Source organism: Neodiprion pinetum, chromosome 4 (genome assembly GCF_021155775.2).
Source record: "Neodiprion pinetum isolate iyNeoPine1 chromosome 4, iyNeoPine1.2, whole genome shotgun sequence".
In the NCBI taxonomy this organism is placed as follows: Eukaryota; Metazoa; Arthropoda; class Insecta; order Hymenoptera; family Diprionidae; genus Neodiprion; species Neodiprion pinetum.
Genome location: NC_060235.2, coordinates 12,034,650 through 12,055,110, shown reverse-complemented (window position 1 = coordinate 12,055,110; position 20,461 = coordinate 12,034,650). Strand labels below are relative to the sequence as shown.

Genomic DNA, 20,461 nt, shown 5'->3' with positions numbered 1-20,461 from the left:
AAATTTTTATTCTTATGTTGATCACGCCCTGTGGTCGTTTTACGCTATTAATCGTAAGAAATGTTTCGGTATTAGTCTGGGCTGACTTTTTTGGTTTTATCCTTATTATTGTGATGGAGCTGGAACATTTCTAATGAAATGTAACAGTTTATATCCTCTCGTAGGAACATGCCTGGGATCATTTAGATGAGTGCAAAATTTATCATGCAGCGTGGCCCGCCTTATGCGCTTGGCTTTCTTATCGGCAGCAGTGCTCAAATTACGCGATTATGCACTTCATATGCACTGTCGCCGAGCCCGGCGAGAGGCCGTGTGAGCAGTCTCAATACTGCTTCCAGGCGTAACGCACGTCTAATTTAATATAATATAACGTTAACACTTCCTTTTACCATTTTTTGTTATCAATCATCATTCAATTCTCTGTTTGAATAAACATATAAATACCTATATAATCGTTGCGCAATATTTGCATGACAAATTTGGCGATCCTGCCAGGATCCGGTTTAATCCAACGAACGCGGCGCGCGTATCAAACGGCCGGATCACAGTGACGAATTGTGGAAGTGAGTGCGTAAGCCCAATAAATTCACGCGCGAACCTTCGGCTACGCGTTTATAAGTAATTATTACGAATTGTACCTAGCAAGGGATAGAGTGAAAGGCCGCCTTGCGTAGACAATCAAGGACTGCGTGTAGACCGCTTGATAACCAGGGACTGAGTGTAGACCGCCTGATTCTACACTGGACAATTCCCATAGTAAACTTGTGTATTTATTGGAAAGGAAGCAAGTATAAAATTCTGCACTCCTTAGATACAATAAACTTCGCGTTTAAACCGTCTAAGTGAAGTGAAGTGAGAATAAGGACACTCAGACTCGAACCGCTCTTATATTCTTGCCCCCGGTGCCTGTCAGAGACTCCAGGACATCGAAGCCTCGTACCGACGGCTACCACGATCTTCGAGTGTGATGCTTCACACCTCAATTTGGCTACTCCTAGCGTGAGTACAAGCATTTTGTTACTTACTCGAGTCACCATAAACTTATCGAAGGACAAATCGTGATCGAAACTAAGAATTTGATGGTCAAACTTGAATCATTCAAATAAATAAAGTCAAAGCTTGACTCAAGGTAAATTCAAAAAATAAATTCACAATGGACGTGAACGAAAACAATGACCGGAGATCGGCAGTACCTCCCACTATTGTTGAGACTGCAGAAGATGGACAATCCGTCACTTCTGAATCCCGGTTTGAAGAGAGATTTTGGGATTTGACGAACCAAATGACTCAGCTTGCGAATAGGCTACAAGAAGCCACCGAACGTAATGATTTAACTGCAATGGGCAGATACCGTCTTGGTCTAGAGCAATTAAACGGAGAGAGGTTAACTGCGCGTCAACTTGCTCGCCGCGAAGATTTGCCTATAGAAGAGGTTACCCGTTTTATTCAATTGAGAAATCAAGAACGTCGTGAACACGACTTCATTCGTCGCAATAATGTAGAAATAAATCAAAACTCTAAAACAGTTCCGCGTCCCGAAGACACGCTTGAAAGCGTCACCAACCAAATGTTTCAGGAAATGCAACAACCGAATCACCAATTAACCGAAGAAAACCGTCAAGAGGAAGCTCTTACAAATAGTAATACCAATCGAGAAGCAATCAATAACTATTATCGCTTAACAACTAGCGATGATCCGAATGTTTCTAATATTTTGAGACCGCCCGGAAACCATACCGGAGCGATACCGCGAATTCAACTAGATACCGCGCGTCTCGTTGAATCAGAGGTGGAAGGTCCTACTCAGATAGCTCCCTCAATCGTAACAAACCCACCACGTTACTCGGCATTATACGGGCTCGCTCAAAACCGATTGCTGCCACCGACACCGCGCATCAATGAGGTGGGCTCCCCAGCCAATTCAGACTCGGACCATCAAGGTATAAATGCGATGCCAATACCGACCCTTCACCAAAATCGCTCATTAGAAAACGACCGATTCTCCACCGCGCGAGCCAATGTAAACCATGATATCTTGTCGGATACGGATTCGACACTGCAACGCGTTCTCGAGGAAAGCCGACGTTTATCACGGATGCCGAACGTACGCCTCACACCAAGGCCTAGTCCACAGTGGCCTAATGGTCCGACGGATTACGAAATCCCACGAGGTACTGGTAGCAATACCCGTAACAACGTCCCGCGTCGTCGTCTAGAACAGCAAGAAGAGGATGAACTTCGAAGAGCCTTGGAAATGTCTGCTATTTTACCACATCGTCGTCCGGACACTGTGACGTTCAGTATGTCCCAGTTGCTGAGTGATCCCGAAGCTTTACGCCAACAGCAGGAGATAATGAGAAACATTGAGGAACTTGCGCGAAGAAACCAAACAAGAATTCAACTACCTGCAACTGCGCCACCCCGAGACGTGTTTCCCCCTCGGAATCCAAGAGACCCAGGCCCGTATGCACGAACGGAAGCTTACTTGAATGATGTCAGCCTACGCCCCGATGCTGCCGGAAGATACCCCGGAGAACCAAATCGCCCAGCGGACGAGCCCTATGCGATCCAAGATTTCCTACCCGCGTTTCAAGCCATCAAGATGATTGATTGCAGACTGGAAGGAAAAGCAGGCGAAGACGTACACGCTTGGATCATGCAAGTAAAAGCCGCCGATATGGTAGTTATGCCAACCCAAGGTTTCCCGTTTTTGAGCATGGTAATCAGCTTGAAGACAGGAGGAGCTCTTCAGAAGACCATCAACCAGAGGAGACCTCGTACAATCCCAACTTTACTCGAAGTCATAAGATCAGCCGTTATTGTCGAGAAAAGTGCCACCACTGTGGAAATGGAGCTTGGCAGAACAGGCCAAAAGGGCGACACTGTGGACGCCTACAATCTCAAATTCAATCAGATCTACCAAGACCTCGTAGCTGCCTTCTCGAATCAACAACTACGAGCGAACATCGATCCTAATCTTCAAGACCTCGAAAATAGAGTGTGCCAGTAGTACGGACTTAATCCGAGGATATTCCATCAAGTCAAAAACCGTCAGTACTTCAAGTTACTAGAAGCCCAGAAGGCTGCGAAAGAAGCCGAAGGCGAGGAATTGAATTTCCAAATGCATCAACAACAGCTGATGAACAGTAACGACACAGCCTCGAAACCCACGTTTTGGAACAAGTCCCAAATTTATGGGCCAAGCAGCGCATCAGATACGCGAAGATTCCAGGTACAACAAAGAACCTTGACGAACTCGCCAAGGTCAACTCCTCGACCACCACCGTCTGTCCACCACCACGATGAAGCGGAACAAGATGAAGATAAAGAACTCCAGAGATGTGAATGCCACACCTGTAACACACATCGGACCGCCCATGAACAACAAGCAGTATGTCATAATTGCGGAACCAGAGGACACTACAGCCGGAACTGCTACGCTCCGCGCCGACCACAGAACGACCAACGCCCTAATACTAACGGCAATAAGCGAGACGCAAATTTTCAAAACGCCAGCCTCAAAGACAAACCGCCCAACGACCAAGTCAATTGCACGTCAGAGGAACTCCAGTCAGAGGAAGAGGAAATAAAGGGACAGGAGGACGAACTAGAGGACGAGTGCCAACAGGAGCCCGTGTATGTTCAGTTTCACAGGGGTTACTACAGTGTGCTGTAATAAAATTTGGAGAAACAAAGAAAGGAGTAGCCCTTATGGTCGATACAGGTGCATCAATAAACCTCATAAAACGGAAGGTTATTCATCCATCGGATAAACAAATTTGTCCAATTATCAAACGCAAAATTTCCTTTAAGACTGGCAAAGCGCTAAATTCCGCGAATGAAATTGCTGTACTAAGTCACATGGGGCTAAAGGACGAATTCGTCATTATACCAGACGATTATCTGCCTGACGACGAAGATGGAATCATGGGAAACCCGTTTATGAGGAGGCGAGATTTCCAGTTGAATGCCTCGACGCTCACCCTGAAGAATAAGATACACCACCTTAGTAGCGACCGAAAAATTCGATTTAAACCAAATTCGGTGAACAAAATTGCCATCGATACCGACGAAAAGAATCTCGATCTCATGTTACGCATGGTCTATAAAGACGGAATGCCTATGGAAAATATCCCGGTGCAGATTGTACACACGAACAATCATGGTACGGCTTATGGAATCATCACCACCGCTGAAGACGAAGCTATCGAGCTCGGACTGGAGAACGTCCAAGTCCACCGAGTAAAGAGTATGTCGACCCCGGGTGTATGGCAACAACCACGTGATGAAAGAGAGCAGGCGCTCCAACATACTGTCGACTTGAAACACCTACCGGATGAGTACCAGAAAGAAATTTGGAGTATTCTTCAGGATTTCAGCGATATCTTTGCCTTACAGGAGGAAGACATGGTCAATGGAACTTCAATGGCTGAACATCGCATCGAGTTGTCAGATCCTCAACGCATTGTAAATGTGAAAAGTTTCCGTGCTCCACAGCTGCACCAGCAGGTTGTAAAAAAGGGAGTAGAGAAAATGTTGAAACAAGGAATAATAACGGAATCCGAGTCGCCATACAACTCGCCAGTTTGGGTTGTACCCAAAAAACCGGGCCCCGACGGAAAGCCCAAGTATAGAATTGTGATCGATTTCAGGAAGATTAATGAACTTACCGTTCAGGATTCTTATCCGATACCAATAATCGAGGATTTACTCGATCACATGGGAAGGGCCAAGTTCTTTACTACTGTCGACATGGCCGCAGGATTCCACCAGATCAACATGGCTACTGACTCCAAGAAATACACTGCCTTCTCAACCCCCGACGGGCATTTCGAATACCAACGAATGCCTTTCGGATTACAGAACGCTCCTGCGACCTTCCAACGCATGATGAACGATGCGCTGAGAGGATTGAATCAGAAGATCTGTTGCGTCTACATTGATGACGTAATAATTTTTGGTGAAACGGAGGAAGAACACCATCGAAATGTAAGAACCGTATTTCAGCGTTTAAGACAATGTAACTTGAAACTCCAGCCAGAGAAGTGCGCCTTCATGAAAACTGAAGTGAGATACCTCGAATATGTCATCACTGACGAAGGAAGCAAACCAGATCCGGAAAAGACCAGAGCGATACAACAATTACCCGTTCCAGTCAACGTTAAGACGATTCGATCCTTCCTTGGTTTGACGGGGTATTACCGAAAGTTCATACAAAACTATTCAATGTTAGCGAAACCATTAACAAGGTTAACAAGAAAGGACATCCCATGGGATTGGTCAGCAGCCTGCCAAGAAGCCTTCGAAACCCTGAAAGAAAAGTTGGTCACACCACCGATACTTGTGAGATCAGACCCAGCTAAACAATACGTCGTAACCACCGACGCGTCAAACGATGGAATTGGAGCGGTACTATCTCAAGACGGCCACCCCATATATTTCTTATCTCGAACCCTGAATGATGCGGAAAGGAATTACAGTACGACGGAGAAGGAGATGCTTGTTGTTGTATGGGCCGTCAAGAGACTAAGAGTATATTTGCTCAATACACCGGATAAACCCTTCATCATCCGCACCGATCATCGTGCACTCGTATGGCTGAAAAATTGCGTAGACCCCAGTCAACGCCTGCTGCGTTGGAGACTAAGATTGGAGGAATACTCATTCCTGATAGAACATGTTTCGGGAAAAAGTAACGTAGTAGCGGATGAGTTATCCAGAGTCTTTCGCACAAAGGAAGAGATCTTCGGAAAACTCACCGAATTGGAAAAGGGACTATACGAAATCACACCCATTGACAGGAATCCCAAGTGGGTCCACCATATTGCCGCACGCCACATTGACATCGAGAGATTGTCACTCACAACAGGCAGGACAGAATCTCACATCAAACTCGTTCCCAACCGAAATCGAAAAGGGGAGGACGGCAAATGGGTGAAGATTACCCTAGAAGAAAAGGATGCCTCTGACAACACCCTGATTATACCAAAGAATCAGACTGATAGACGTGAGAAACTCAGAAACTACATTCATCCGAAAAGGTACGAAAAGATATACTTCTGGATTGACCCTAAGAAAACCACCAAAGAAGAAACCAATTCGATCATTGAAGATCTCAAGAGGATACGTCAGGACTCAGGTGCAGACATATCATTTTGCTTGACAGGAAAGGATGTGCCTAACAAACAGCAACAGAAAGAAATCATGGCCAGCGCTCACAACGACATCAATGGACACTTCGGCCTAGCAAAAACAATTGACCGAGTAAAAGAAACGGCGTATGGTCACGTATGGAGAATGATATCAATTCCTTTATCCAGGCATGCCCCACGTGTCAGATGTATAAAAAGGAAAGGATACAAATGAAATCACCCGCTATTCTTTTCGAAACCTTTGCTGAAAAACCTAACGATCAAATTTCAATAGATATCGTCGGACCTCTGGTCGAATCTTGGAATAAACACCGATATATCCTCACGATGCAGGATTCAATAACTAAATTCATTAAATGTGCCCCACTTACGAACAAAACCGCGACAGAAGTTATCAAGGCTCTATCAGAGTACTGGATAGGTAACTTCGGGTGCCCCAAAGTAATCTTGACGGACATGGGAAAGGAGTTTTGTAACGAGCTGACCGATTCCTTTCTCGAACACTATAATATCAAACATATCACCACAACTGCATATCACCCGCAGTCGAACGGCTCTATAGAACGAATGCATGGTGTCTTGAAAGACTATATTCGAACTGCCTGCAAAGAGAGAATACACACTTGGGAAAAGGTTTCAATAGAAATGGCACGTGCCTATAACACTTCCGTTCATCAATCAACAGGTGAAACGCCTCACAACCTCATGTTCTGTCACGAAGCCAACAATCCTGACGGTTTCCGCGAAAACCTATTGGAAACCGTGATTAGTAAGAAAATGTTGTGGATACGAAAATGGGAGGAACGGTTCGAGAAAGCTCTGGTCTGGCTTACCAAATCCAGAGAGAAAAACCAAAAACAAGTGGACCAAGGAACACGACGACAAACTCCTTTATATCAAGTGGGAGATAAAGTAATGATCAAGAACCATACGCGACAGAACGCCTTGGAAAGGATTTGGAATGGACCATTCGTCGTCGTCGAGATCAACGAACAAAAAGGAAATATCACTTACAAGAAAACCGCGGATGATTCCACAGCGTCTTATTGGAAGACCCATCTGAATAATACCAAACCGTACTACGAATACGACACCGGACCAAGGGAAAACGATCCAATCCCTAGAATTAAACTCAAACGGGTTCAGGGTAACAATTGGATCTCCACGGAATAGAGTCTAAGTTTCTTTTGTTATAGGTGTAGCAGTCTGTCCCTAGCCTACTTCGATGTCTCAGTTATCAATGGGACTTTACTCCAGGAGGAAGTGGGCAAAGTATACATGTACCAGGAAAGATGGAAGATATTCCAATCCATTGACGCAAGTGGGTTCACCAAACCATTACTCGACATTCACGACAAACTCGGAGGCCTCCAGACGATACGGGATACCTATCTGGACCATTGGAACCCTGGTCAGCGATCCCTCGCCCAGTCCGCCCTGGACGCTTTAGATTTAGAATTTGCCCGTGCCTCGTCACACAAGAATATTTTGGAAGTCATTTTAGACTTGGGTGCGCCTATTCTTCAAATGACGCGCCGCCCCTCTAAATTAAGGGAATCTCAATCCCACGGAACCAAAACAAGTACTCCGAAAGCGCTCGCGTCGAGCGACGTTACTTACGAAGCCTCGCGCGAAGCTGAGGCGGTATTTGGAAAACATGTCCTTCTGACGGGCCTGGCAAATGAAATGTATCCCCTAAGGAAATCTTATCTCACGCCAAACATCAGACCGAAAAGAGGAATGTTTAACTTTTTAGGAACAATCCAAAAATCAATCTATGGAACTGCTGACGCGGATGATTTGGAAATAATTAATAGGAATCTAGCCTCACTAAAAAATGTAACGGACACTCTAAATCTTGTTGTAACCAAGTCCTTGCACATAAATCAAGTCCAAATTAATATCTTGAATACAAATCAGCTCAAACTTAAACACTCTTTGGAAACTGTATGGGGACAATTAGAATCATTAAAAATAAAAGGTAACGAAACGCTTGCTTATCAGGAATACATGGAAGCTATAACTCTAAGTTTATTTGAAATTAAGGAACTGCAAAGACTGATCGACCTGGTAATGACTGCCGTGCAATTAGGAAGGCATGGTATCATCGATAACACCCTTTTTACTCCAAAGGAGCTTATGACAGCTCTTCAAGCTTTCGACGCCAATGACAAAAAGACACTAATACCTATTAAGGAGGAAAATTACGAGAAGTTTATTAAAATAAGTGATTTAACTATAACCACAGATAAGGCAAACTTATCTATATACTCACAGTGCCTTACTTAGAAAAGGAACCTTGGGTAATAATTCAGAATACCCCGGTACCCGTAAGAATAAATCACACTTATGTAACGCTTAACCCAACATATGCTTTGAAATTAGTACGTAAGAATTTTATAAGAGAAGTCACATTTTCTCAACTGAAACAGATAACCGATTATTTCATTGGTGATTACCGCGATGTGGGACATCGCAACGATACTATTGAACTTTGTGAGAAAATAACTGATCCCATACCACGAGGATGCACTCTGAGTCGTTTTCTCGTCACAGATATTGCTTACATAAGAACGCAGGGATCGCAAATAATCTTACCTTCGAAGCCAATTGAGGTAACCATAACATGCGCTTCAATGCAGACTTTTATTATTCAAATCACCAAGCCATCCCTGATAACCACGAATCAGAGCTGCGAACTCCAAACTTTGAAAACGCGAGTCAAATTAATCGTAGAACATATGACTTCTCAATTAACAGAAATACATGCAGATACCATTTCCCCGCTAAACAAATTTGTAACGGGCCGGGAAATTGTATTGCATCACGTGATTAACTTGGATACCCTCAAGGATCAAGGACAAGCCATTTTAGACCTTGAGAGTGTCCTCGCGAATAACGAAGCGACCCTTCGGGTAAACAATACATGGGCTAACTTCAAAGGTATAGGGATCCCATCAATAGCTGCCGTTTCTGGAACGATATCCGTCTTGTCTATTCTACTCTTGCTGTGGAAATTTAACATACCCACCTATATTTCGGCGTTCGCCGGATATTGTTGCCAAAGGAATCCCTCTGCTTTGGAAGTAGTAGAACGAAGGAAATTAAAACGCAGGATTGAGACACAAGCTAAACGTAACGAAAGAATCCTACGAGAAATCAGAAGCCGCAGAGACGCGCCTTTGTCTTCGTCGGGGGATGTGATGGAGCTGGAACATTTCTAATGAAATGGAACAGTTCATATCCTCTCGTAGGAACATGCCGGGGATCATTTAGATGAGTGCAAAATTTATCATGCAGCGTGGCCCGCCTTATGCGCTTGGCTTTCTTATCGGCAGCAGTGCTCAAATTACGCGATTATGCACTCCATATGCACTGTCGCCGAGCCCGGCGAGAGGCCGTGCGAGCAGTCTCAATACTGCTTCCAGGCGTAACGCACGTCTAATTTAATATAATATAACGTTAACACTTCCTTTTACCATTTTTTGTTATCAATCATCATTCAATTCTCTGTTTGAATAAACATATAAATACCTATATAATCGTTGCGCAATATTTGCATGACATTATTCTTGTACTTATTAAAGAAAAGTTTGACTCAAAATCGTAAACTGCTTCTGATCCTAGAGTATTATTCAACAAAATCTTTATTGTGATTAATGGTGTGACTATTCGTTTTTTTCCTCATCAGCGTATGAATCCATCTGTCGAAACGTGTAGTTAACTATGTTGTTAACTATGTAGTTAACTATGTTGTTAACTATGTAGTTAACTACGTTGTTTACTACGTAGTTAACAACACGTTTTGACAGATGGATTCATACGCTGATGAGGAAAAAAACGAATAGTCACACCATTATTCACAATAAAGATTTTGTTGAATAATACTCTAGGATCAGAAGCAGTTTACGATTTTGAGTCAAACTTTTCTTTAATAAGTACAAGAATAATAAGGATAAAACCAAAAGAGTCAGCCCAGACTAATACCGAAACATTTCTTACGATTAATAGCGTGAAACGACCACAGGGCGTGATCAACATAAGAATAAAAATTTGGATATAGAAAAAGATATGGACGTCTTCGTAATAGATCAAAAAAATTTTGAGTATGACTTCCTTATTGGACTTGATATAATAAAAGAGTTCAAATTAAGACAAGATGAACATTTGAAAATAACACAAGGAACAAAACCTATAGATGTGTTTCGGCAAAGTATCGAATAAGTTAAATGTTTCTCGCACACTTAAAATCGTCCTCACGCATGGACGCACACTCGCGTGCAATGTTTACTTGCCGTCTCTGCGTAAAATCTCACCGCTTGCTCGTGCTGCGACGCAAAACAAATCAGCTGTATCTCATGTATTATCTACTGTCTCAAAATTATGTATGTGTATCATCAATGTGTATTCTCGCCTGTAAATCGTCAGTTATCGCTCTCTTCTCTTGCGATACAGATCGTATCAACTCTGTACCTTCCTCTCATAAAGTATTCTTTATTGATAATCAACTATAATCTACCGTTAACAATCATCACGCTTCCTCGCTATAGTCAATCATCACTAATAGTCCAGGAGAATAAGATTAAGTTCTATTCTGAAATAACGTAGCCTAGCCGATTTTTTCATAGGTTCATTAAAGACGGACGAACATATTTTCACCCATGCCCCAAAAAGATAGGTCCGGGTTTGTCCGTAACGATTGTTCAAACTTTCGAGACCCCACATTCTGTTAAATAACGTCTTCGTTATAGGTCATACACGAAAACTGTTTAAACAAAAGTTGTTCGTCTCATCATTCTCGATAAAACAAGCTGTCGTGAAATCAATTTCCTCTATTTTAGTAGCAAAATGCAAAATGCCGTGGAAAAAAAAATTTTACATTTCTTGTTACAAATTGATGAATAAACAACGTGTGGCTTTGAAACTCATGGTACAGGTAATATGAAGTGTCTTCAAAATTATCGTGCAAGGCTTTTTTGGCTGTGTTATATAGTTGAGCGACAATCCGCGACAAGCCAAAATCCGTATATCGTCTGCCCTTTCTTATGTGATTGGCCCACGGGTTGCCAAAAAATCATGGAGTCAGTTCGTTACTAGTACTTTCCATAAGTGAAAAAAAAAAAAATTAATTTTATACTCGAAAATCTTAATTTTTGGGCGACTTGAAATTTTTTGCTTTCAAACGAATAGAGATATCTCTGAGAATATCCATATTTTTGTTAATATTATGATGGATTGTACTTGCACTTCATCATACGAGTAATTTAAAAAAAAATCATGAATATCTTGACGAGACAGTGTCAAACTCTGTTTCTGGCGGCGACGTAGTTCATACAAATTTTTGAGGCTATAATCTCGAACAGGCGAGGTAGTGACTCGGAAAATTGATGCTAATGCTCTTTGAAAATTGGCTTCATTCGACTGAAATGAGAAATCTGTTTGAATGTTGGGTGCTTGGAAGAAATTAGAAACGCAGCAGGTAGGTGGGAACACTTTATTTGATCACTTTGATTATTTCTTACATCAGAAATAACAATGAAATTTTTTTCTTTCAACAGGTGATACGGCCAAAATAATTACATCTCTAATGTTTACTGTTATCTGCCTATTCAATTCATCACACGTACAAAGATCATCGCCACTTCCAAGCAACTGAGAAACTTTCTCACTCTCTTGTGATTTCAGGTGGTAATATTGAATTTTATCACTTCTGAAAATAAGACATTAAGCCGAGCGTTCAAGAAATTTAAATATCTCACTATCTGTAATAGAACTGTGAATCTGTTTTTTCTCGAAAATAGTTCAACAAAACTTACAAATAGTCGGTAGTCAATGTATTTTTTCCGGTTAATGAATTATTGCTACTACTGTTAAAAATTTTCCAATGATTATCAGAGTTCATTTCGCAAATTTTCAATGATGTTCGATTAAATAAATGAAGGGAACCTAATACTCAAATAAAAAATTCAAGTAATATTAGATTTATTAAAATGATTTTGTATTTCACGTTAGTGCGGTTCGAAACAAAGAAAATCTTATCTGAAGCGCAGAACTCAGGAACGTAGATCACATCCTGTGACACAAGTTGAAAATCGACTTTCTCAAAATGCGCCCCAACGTCACAATTAGCTTCAAGGACAATCATGTTTTATAGTAATGTCAGAACATTATTACGAGGATATTGACTTATCAGATTCAAGATTGTATCCCTTGTTCCATCAAAATAAATGAATATCTGATTTTTAACGAAGTTCATGAAGATTTTTTTCCAAATAATGTTATTTGATACAATATCTTGTGCATAGTCCTCCGAACATCACCTTGTAACAAGGATATGTGGAAAGAGTCCCTTTGTTACAGGAACCATGAAAAAATTCTTGGTTTTCAATTCGTGCTACTGGATAACTTCTGTGTTTCAGATTCCATTTCCAATCTCAAAATGAGATTTTTTTTGCTCCAGACAATGCTAACATAAAACGCAGAAATAATTACGGTGAATAGAGATTAACAAGCTTTCAGTCTTAGCGTAGGACCCTATAAAGAGTGTGGAATTGAATTTGGTTATAAGTTATCGTGCAACTAGCTAGCCTGATGACACCGTCAACTAAGATTAAATTTAAAGATATTTTTAACTGAAGTTATTTCACAATTCTAGATTTAGATTGATTCAGTTTGCCTCACAAAATTCAACCCTACAATCTAATTGAGGACTTGAAAAACTGTTTATCTGAATTGAATGCCAAAGAGAGTGAAAGTAAGCGTCAAAATAAGATACCAAATGAAATGGCATAAAGTTTGAAAAACAATGCTGGTCAATAATAATGCTTGAATTACAATGGTGCACAGAATGATTTCTTGGTAGAATGAATTGGCAGCAACGGTTGACTAACAAACTTATCGCTATTGGCTCGATCAATGTGAAATGATGGGATATTCAGCCATTATGATCTGTAGTATATCCCACTCTTCAATTTTGCCTCAACTGATGTTAAGAAGGTGGCGATGGCCTGATGAAATTTACTCTGGAACCTGATGTCTGACGGAACAATCAGGTTCGATGGTTATAATGATTGCACCGCTCGAGAAACCAGGATCCTTGCCACCTGAACGTTTTGACCATCAGGTAAGGCATCATTTTCCTCGTGTTAATCAAAGTTTAAACTTCGAGCCTGCTGGAAAAAAAAACGGATTTCATCATTGAATCCATGTTAAAATATTGTAATAGTCAACGATCACGTAACTAGAAATTTACCTACATGCTTCTATGCCTTGCAAATTCATTCCCGCTTTGACAATTATTATCAAACAGGATCTTTTGGTATTTTTGGATACAACTAGTTTCCAATAAAATGCACAATACCTAAATCGTTAATGAGACGTATTTTTAATTTGATGTAAATAAAGAATCTGTTCACAATAAACGTTGTTTTTACTTACCTACCTCTGACTGTCCAGACTTCCACTTGTTAATGACATTTCGCATTGAATTTCAGATTTTTTCTTCCAATAAATAACATCCAATTTCTGTATCATTTGATATTTGCTCTTCCGTTGAATTATTTATTGCATAGGTTGAATATTTTCCGATATCGACCACGGTATTGCTGTAAGATACTATTCTTCTGTGACAATTTACGCTACGTAAAAGTAAACAGCAACATAACATCAATCCACGGCTTTACGCGCGAGAGATTTACAGCTTTTGTTTCATTTCGTTTACGTTGGCGCCATGCTCAGCAGACGAAAACATCGCCGCGGGGCGATTTCAGCGACCAATGAAATTGAATTATTTGGCGCATGCGCATGGTATGCATAGTTTCAAGAGATTGTCTCGGTATATATATATATATATATATATATATATAAAATCAATAAATAAATAATTTTATCTACAGTTTATACATTAGTCACTTTGTTGTTTTGTTGTTTATGATACAAAGTTGTTTGAGTTGTCGTGATACACAACAAAGGTAAAAAAGTATTACACATATTTTGAAATGCATGCCTTTTCAATAGCAAAGATAGACGGATGCGTTCTATTTAATACAAAAGTAAAAGCATATTTTCATCATCCATAAAATCATTCATTCGGGTTTTTCTTCTTGAAATACAGTTAATAAAATATCACAAATTCGTCATCAAAAAGATTCATGAAATTTTTATAAAATATTTGTAGAGAATTTTACTGGTTTTAACTAAATCTCTTTAAATTATTAGAAATTTTACTCTGAGACTTCAAAAATATGTGCCCCTTTATAAACTCTAATTACCTAATATCATTGATGACAAATCATGTTTTCTAAAAACTGCGGTTTTTGAAGATCTTTCAGATTTTAAGACTAAAACTACAATTTTATTTTTCATTACGCGTAATATTTGTACGCAGTGCTGAATTTTTAGCGTTCTTATTTCACGAAATTGGTCATGTTAACCAAGGGTAAAGAACAAGCGCCGCGTGTTGTGTCTGTGGCTTTTGTATAATAGAGTAAGTCGCGTCTGTATGTGTTTTCCCCGCTCACTTTCCTCTATCCCCGAAATTTCAAAATTCTCATCGTTAGCGTTGACAATAGTCAGTCTTCTCAGCGAAGTAGGTACGAGAAGGAGCTCTCTAGACTGTCGATCAGTCGTATAGCTTTAGCAACCATAATTAGCAAAGGACCCCGCACGTTTTGATAGGAAAATGGCTTTCAGTCAATTGCTCTGAAATTTCAGGAAAATGCTGTTCTGGGTTCCCTGATCAAAAGTCTCCATGGCCACAAGTCTGTCCGAATCCAATTTTTCGAGGTACAGGCAATAGAACATAAAATATGTGACATTTTGCAAAATAAATTTTATTTCGTCTTTTTATATAAACTAATGAGTAGGTATATTCCAGCATATTTGAATATCTTCTATTTCGACAGCTTCCTGTGTATTCATGACTGCATTCAATAATCTTGTGGATGGATAATGCATATCCTGAAATCGGGCATAGCTCAAGAACCAAATCACCGAAGCCACATGGACACAAGTACCTAGTGTTCTTGCCCCAGATTGACATGTACAATAGTAACCTTGAATCAGTTTTTCGTCGTTTTCAATATTGTCCATCTCATCCGTTCCTATAAAAGCGATCCATAACTGATGACGTGTTGCATTCCGATATCGAGAATAAAACCTTATGCGTAAGAGCCCTCACTAACGATGTAAACAATAATCAAACAACAATGAATCTCGCTCGTTTGTTTAGTCAGGATATATGTCGTGAAATATCACATATTTTATGTTCTATTGCTTGCAGCTCAAAAAATTGGATTCGTACAGATTTGTGGCCATGGAGACTTTTGATCAGGGGACCCTGGACAGCATTTTCCCAAAATTTCAGAACAATTGACTGAAATTTTCCTATCAAAACGTGCGGGGTCATTTCCTTTCGCACTCTGTGTGATCCACGTTCGCGCTTTTTCAATAAACCTTCGATAAAGCTGTACTCATCCGGCGAGTGGTTTTTCGTTTCTGAAACCTGCTCAATCCTACAATTTCCGGCAAGTGTGCACTTTTTTTCAGAACCACTGAATTAAATAAATTTTAAATGTGATTCCACGCTTATCGAAGGGCGCGTGCGATCTAAGATGAAAATGAAAAATTTCGGTCAAACTGCGGAAACCATTAGAAAGTTGAGGATAAAATATTTTTGTTACGAACATTTAAGTAGCGCAGGCATCTTACACGTTACAGATAACGTGATTTAACACTGTGCGCTGCCTTGAGAGAATTGGCGTGTAACACCTCCTATACAAAACTGTCAATGAAACATTCTCAACAGGATTGACAATGAAAAGACGCAAAGATGATGATAAAGTTGTAAGTTCTCTACACCTTCGTCGATTAGCAAAAGAAAAAGCTGAAAATGATATACGTGACATTGCTGCAAGTTCACAAACTTCATCTTCTTTACCAATAAATATTTGTGAGTCACAATGTTCAAGCACGCGTAAAACGACAGAATGTACATCATCTGAAGACGAACTACAGTTACAAAATTTGAATACGCATAAAAAAATTAAGTTTTCACAGATAGACACGGTTTGCGTTAAGTTAATTTTGATGCTATTCATTATCGTAACAATGCTAGTGACATCGATATAAATCCAAGTAATGTAGAATATGATTCTATAAGTGCTTCTATCGATAGAAATGTAGATAGTATCGATTGTATTTCATTTCCCGATGATTCAGATGATGTATCTAGCGTAAGTTCTAATGATGAACCTGATGAAGAACATAATAATGAAATTGAGTCTGAAGTTAACGACTCGTCAGATGATCAACACAGCGACAGTGATCCTGAAAGTATTCCTGATGTAAATATTGATCCTGATGTAATGGCCATTTTCAAAGATCCTGCAGTTACTAAAAATAAGGAATTTAATCAAAAAATAACAGAATCGGCAATCAACTGTGAAATTTATCAAAGTGCTCTTGACGCATTATTGAAAATATTAAATAAGTAAACTACAGAAAAATTTCCCCAAACTTCGCGTACCTTATTGTTTCGGCAAAGTATCGAATTAGTTAAATGTGTGTCTCGCGGCACTCAAAATCGTCCTCACGCATGGACGCACACTCGCGTGCAGTGTTTACTTGCCGTCTCTGCGTCAAATCTCGCTGCTTGCCCGTGTCGCGACTCAAAACCTGTCAGCTGTATGTCATGTATTGTCTACTGTCTCAAAATCATGTATGTGTGTAATCTATGTGTTCTCTCGCTCTGTAAACAGTCAGTCTGTGTAACGTTCTTTTGCGATACGGTTTGTATCGCCACATCAAGATCAATAAAAATTGTTAATCATTATCCCTCTCCCTCTCCACATCATTTCGTTTCATTTACACTCGTCCTCAATCACTAGTTCGCGGATCCTATGTCAATGATCCATATCTTTTTGCCATCTCTCTAAACACTTATCGAAGACTCCTGTATCAACAAATGTCCGTGACATGGGTACTGGAAAATATTTACATATAGGAGTTGAAAATTGTGCAAAAAGGATCATCAACGCTCAACGTTTCCGCAAACACAATTTTAAACAATTTAGACTTTTAGTCAATATTAACGGTGCTCCGATAACTGGTAAACTGTCTGAAAAAGGATTATGGTTAATATTGGCCAAAGATATCGATCTAGGCAATGTTTACGTTATAGGAATTTATTATGGCACAAAAAAGCCTGAAGATGTAAATAAATTTTTAAAAGAATTTGTATCAGAGTGTACTGATCTCATAAAAAATGGATATAGTTACGATAAAGAATCATATCAATTTTTACTCTATGGATTAGTGTGCGATGGTCCTGCAAAATCCTTTATTTTGTGCACTGAGTATCACAGTGGATTCCACAGTTGTAGTAAGTGTCTAATCAAGGTAATGAAGGGGAAACATATTTCATGTGTTTGTTTTCCACTGAAAAATATTGGAACTATCTTAGGGTACGGTGATATAAAATTAAGAGGCGATGATGAATTCAAAAACTTGAAGTATTTAGGCACTTATCAAAGGATCGAATCAGTATTAAATAATCTGCCTGCAACAGGATTAATCTCTTGTGTACCATTGGACTGCATGCACTCATTATATTTGGAAATCATGAAACATCTAATAAAACTTGGACCGAAAGTCAAAATGTTGAAAAAAAGTATATAAGAACAAGTCACACTTATTTCAAGTAGATTAGAAAGTTTGAAACACATTTTACCTTTTGAATTTAACAGACGTTCAAGATCATTAGTTTATTATAAACCGTGGAAGGCGACTGAATTTTGGCATTTTTTGACATATTTCGGTATTTTCATCTTAAAAGATGTTTTGAGATGAGATGTGTATGAAAATTTTAACCAACTCCATACAGCAATAATCATACTCTCAAACCATGAGTTGGTAAAATCTCAAGAAATGATTGACTACGCTAAATCTGTGTTACTTCAATATATTACTGGGTTTCAAAAAATATATGGCAAATCAAATATGACATTCAATGTACACAATTTAATGCATGTATATTAGGCTGATTCAAAAAAAACGGCTAATTTTTTTTTTTCAAAATCCTCACATAAAAACTTCCGAGAAGGTGTGAAAAGACGCCTGCAAAAAGCAGAGCCCTTAATATTATTATTAAGAGGTCGCGCATCGGGAATTTCTATTTCCCGTTTAAATAACACAGGAATGAATTTTTTTAAATTTTGCAATTTCGTATTTGTGCAACGGCTCATTGAATTAGCGGACCAAAGCATATTTTTGTAGGAAATTTGACGCTCTACAAAAAAAGTCCTCACAAAGTTTTCGATAGTCACACTCCTTCAAAAGTTATTCGAGGTCAAAGTTGAACTTACAAAAAAATTCAATGTTTTTTTTTTTTTCGATGATGCTATGAATCTTTTCTCATTATTTTGTTATAAAGATATATTTAATAAATATATCTTACTCTAATTGGGCTTTTTCAATCATTAATTTTCCCATCGAGTCAATATAAAGTTACCTTACAAAAATGCGATGTTAAATAATAAACATGTTATCATGGAGAATCCATAACTGATGCACTTGACTATTTAAAAATGTAATTGTTCCGAAATCTATCCTCTTTATAACAAAATAATGAGAAAAGATTCATAGTATCATCGAAAAAAAAAAAACATTGAATTTTTTTGTAAGTTCAACTTTGACCTCGAATAACTTTTGAAGGAGTGTGACTATCGAAAACTTTGTAAGGACTTTTTTTGTAGAGCGTCAAATTTCCTACAAGAACGTGCTTTGGTTTGCTAATTCAATAAGCCGTTGCAAAAATACGAAATTGCAAAATTTAAATAAATTTATTCCCGTGTTATTTAAACGGGAAATAGAAATTCCCGATGCGCGACCTCTTAATAATAATATTAAGGGCTCTGCTTTTTACAGGCGTCTTTTCACACCTTCTCGAAAGTTTTTATGTGAGGAATTTGAAAAAAAAAAATTAGCCATTTTTTTTGAATCAGCCTAATGTATATATAGATGTAGAAAAATATGGTGCAATTGACAAATATAGCGCTTTTCCATTCGAAAGTTATATCTGTGCAATAAAAAAATTTATAAGAAAAGGGGATAAGCCGTTGCAGCATATTGAAAGGCGACTCTCTGAATCTCAAAAATCGTGAAATCAATGCCAATGTCACATTAAAAATAGTACATTACAATAGGACCCTTTCTCCTGATGAGACTAATGATTCTCAATATAAAGTTTTAATCACGCACTGTTGCAAATTGCAAAGAGATGATGGTAGGATCAACTGTGTTTCACTTATCGATGGTTATATTGTTAACATTTCAAATATTTGTCAAAGTGGAAAATCGATATACGTTACAGGAAACAAGTATAAATTTATGAAAGAGCTGTACAAGCTGGGAAGTTTTAGCAGTAATAGTTTCGGTATACAAATCGTAAACGAATCACATACTATTCGAAGTTGGAAATTCAATGCCCTTAAGGTAGTACGGTCGCGCAAGCTAAATTTCAAGAAATCTTTCAAACTTGGAATATAAGTAGTTGAATGCTTAACACATACGCTGTTAAAATTAGGAGGCGATTTACCTCGTCTAACAGGAGATATTTGCAATTAAAAATGATGTTGTTTGTGTAGCAAATGATATGTACCATCGGGAAAGCGTGGGAAAATGGCAAGTGTTTATTTTTTTTCCTTGAAGGAATTTCACCGTTCTCACAAAAAATTAATACAATGAAGAAAAATATATTTTGAGCGATTGAAAAAAAGATGAAAATTATTTACCTCGTCGTTTACATAATAAATCAAAACGAATTACATATTTAAAGGATTACTTTTAGTGGACGGGATATGAGAAACAGTCACGAGTAAACGAAGCGGCAACGTTGGAACGGGTGAAATGGCGGAGCATAAAAATGAGCGAGAAAATACGAAACGGCTAAAGACACAATAAAGTAATAATAATTTTTCATTGGATACTAATAATTAGTAGGAATAATAATTATATAAAAACAAACATTTTTTATAACGTTTTATTAATTTATTTATGACAATCATATCAAATATAGAATATGTTAAACGAAATATCTATAGCGAAGTATGCAACAAGACTTCAGTGATAAATAATATTTGTCTATTAAAATATTCATTCATAATAAATATTTTTGAGCAATATATTAAAAAAATAGATCATTTGATACAAATAGCATTATTTTTTTTCGAAAAACTTGACTAACTTATCAAGTACTCGTTTGTCTTTGGAAACTCTTGCCTTTTTATCACAACCAGGACTTCTTAAGTATT

The 20,461-nt window shown here is 38.8% G+C and overlaps 1 protein-coding gene across 1 annotated transcript; it reads left to right on the top strand.

Annotated features, from left to right (window-relative positions):
- The first annotated feature begins 723 nt into the window (after positions 1-723).
- LOC124216282 (uncharacterized) lies at positions 724-16,645 on the top strand. The gene is made up of 4 exons (XM_069135089.1): positions 724-999; positions 7,349-8,379; positions 8,709-9,095; positions 16,371-16,645. Exons 1-4 carry the CDS (start codon positions 968-970, stop codon positions 16,643-16,645), a joined length of 1,725 nt encoding a protein of 574 aa, XP_068991190.1. The 5' UTR covers positions 724-967.
- The last annotated feature ends 3,816 nt before the right edge of the window (positions 16,646-20,461 follow it).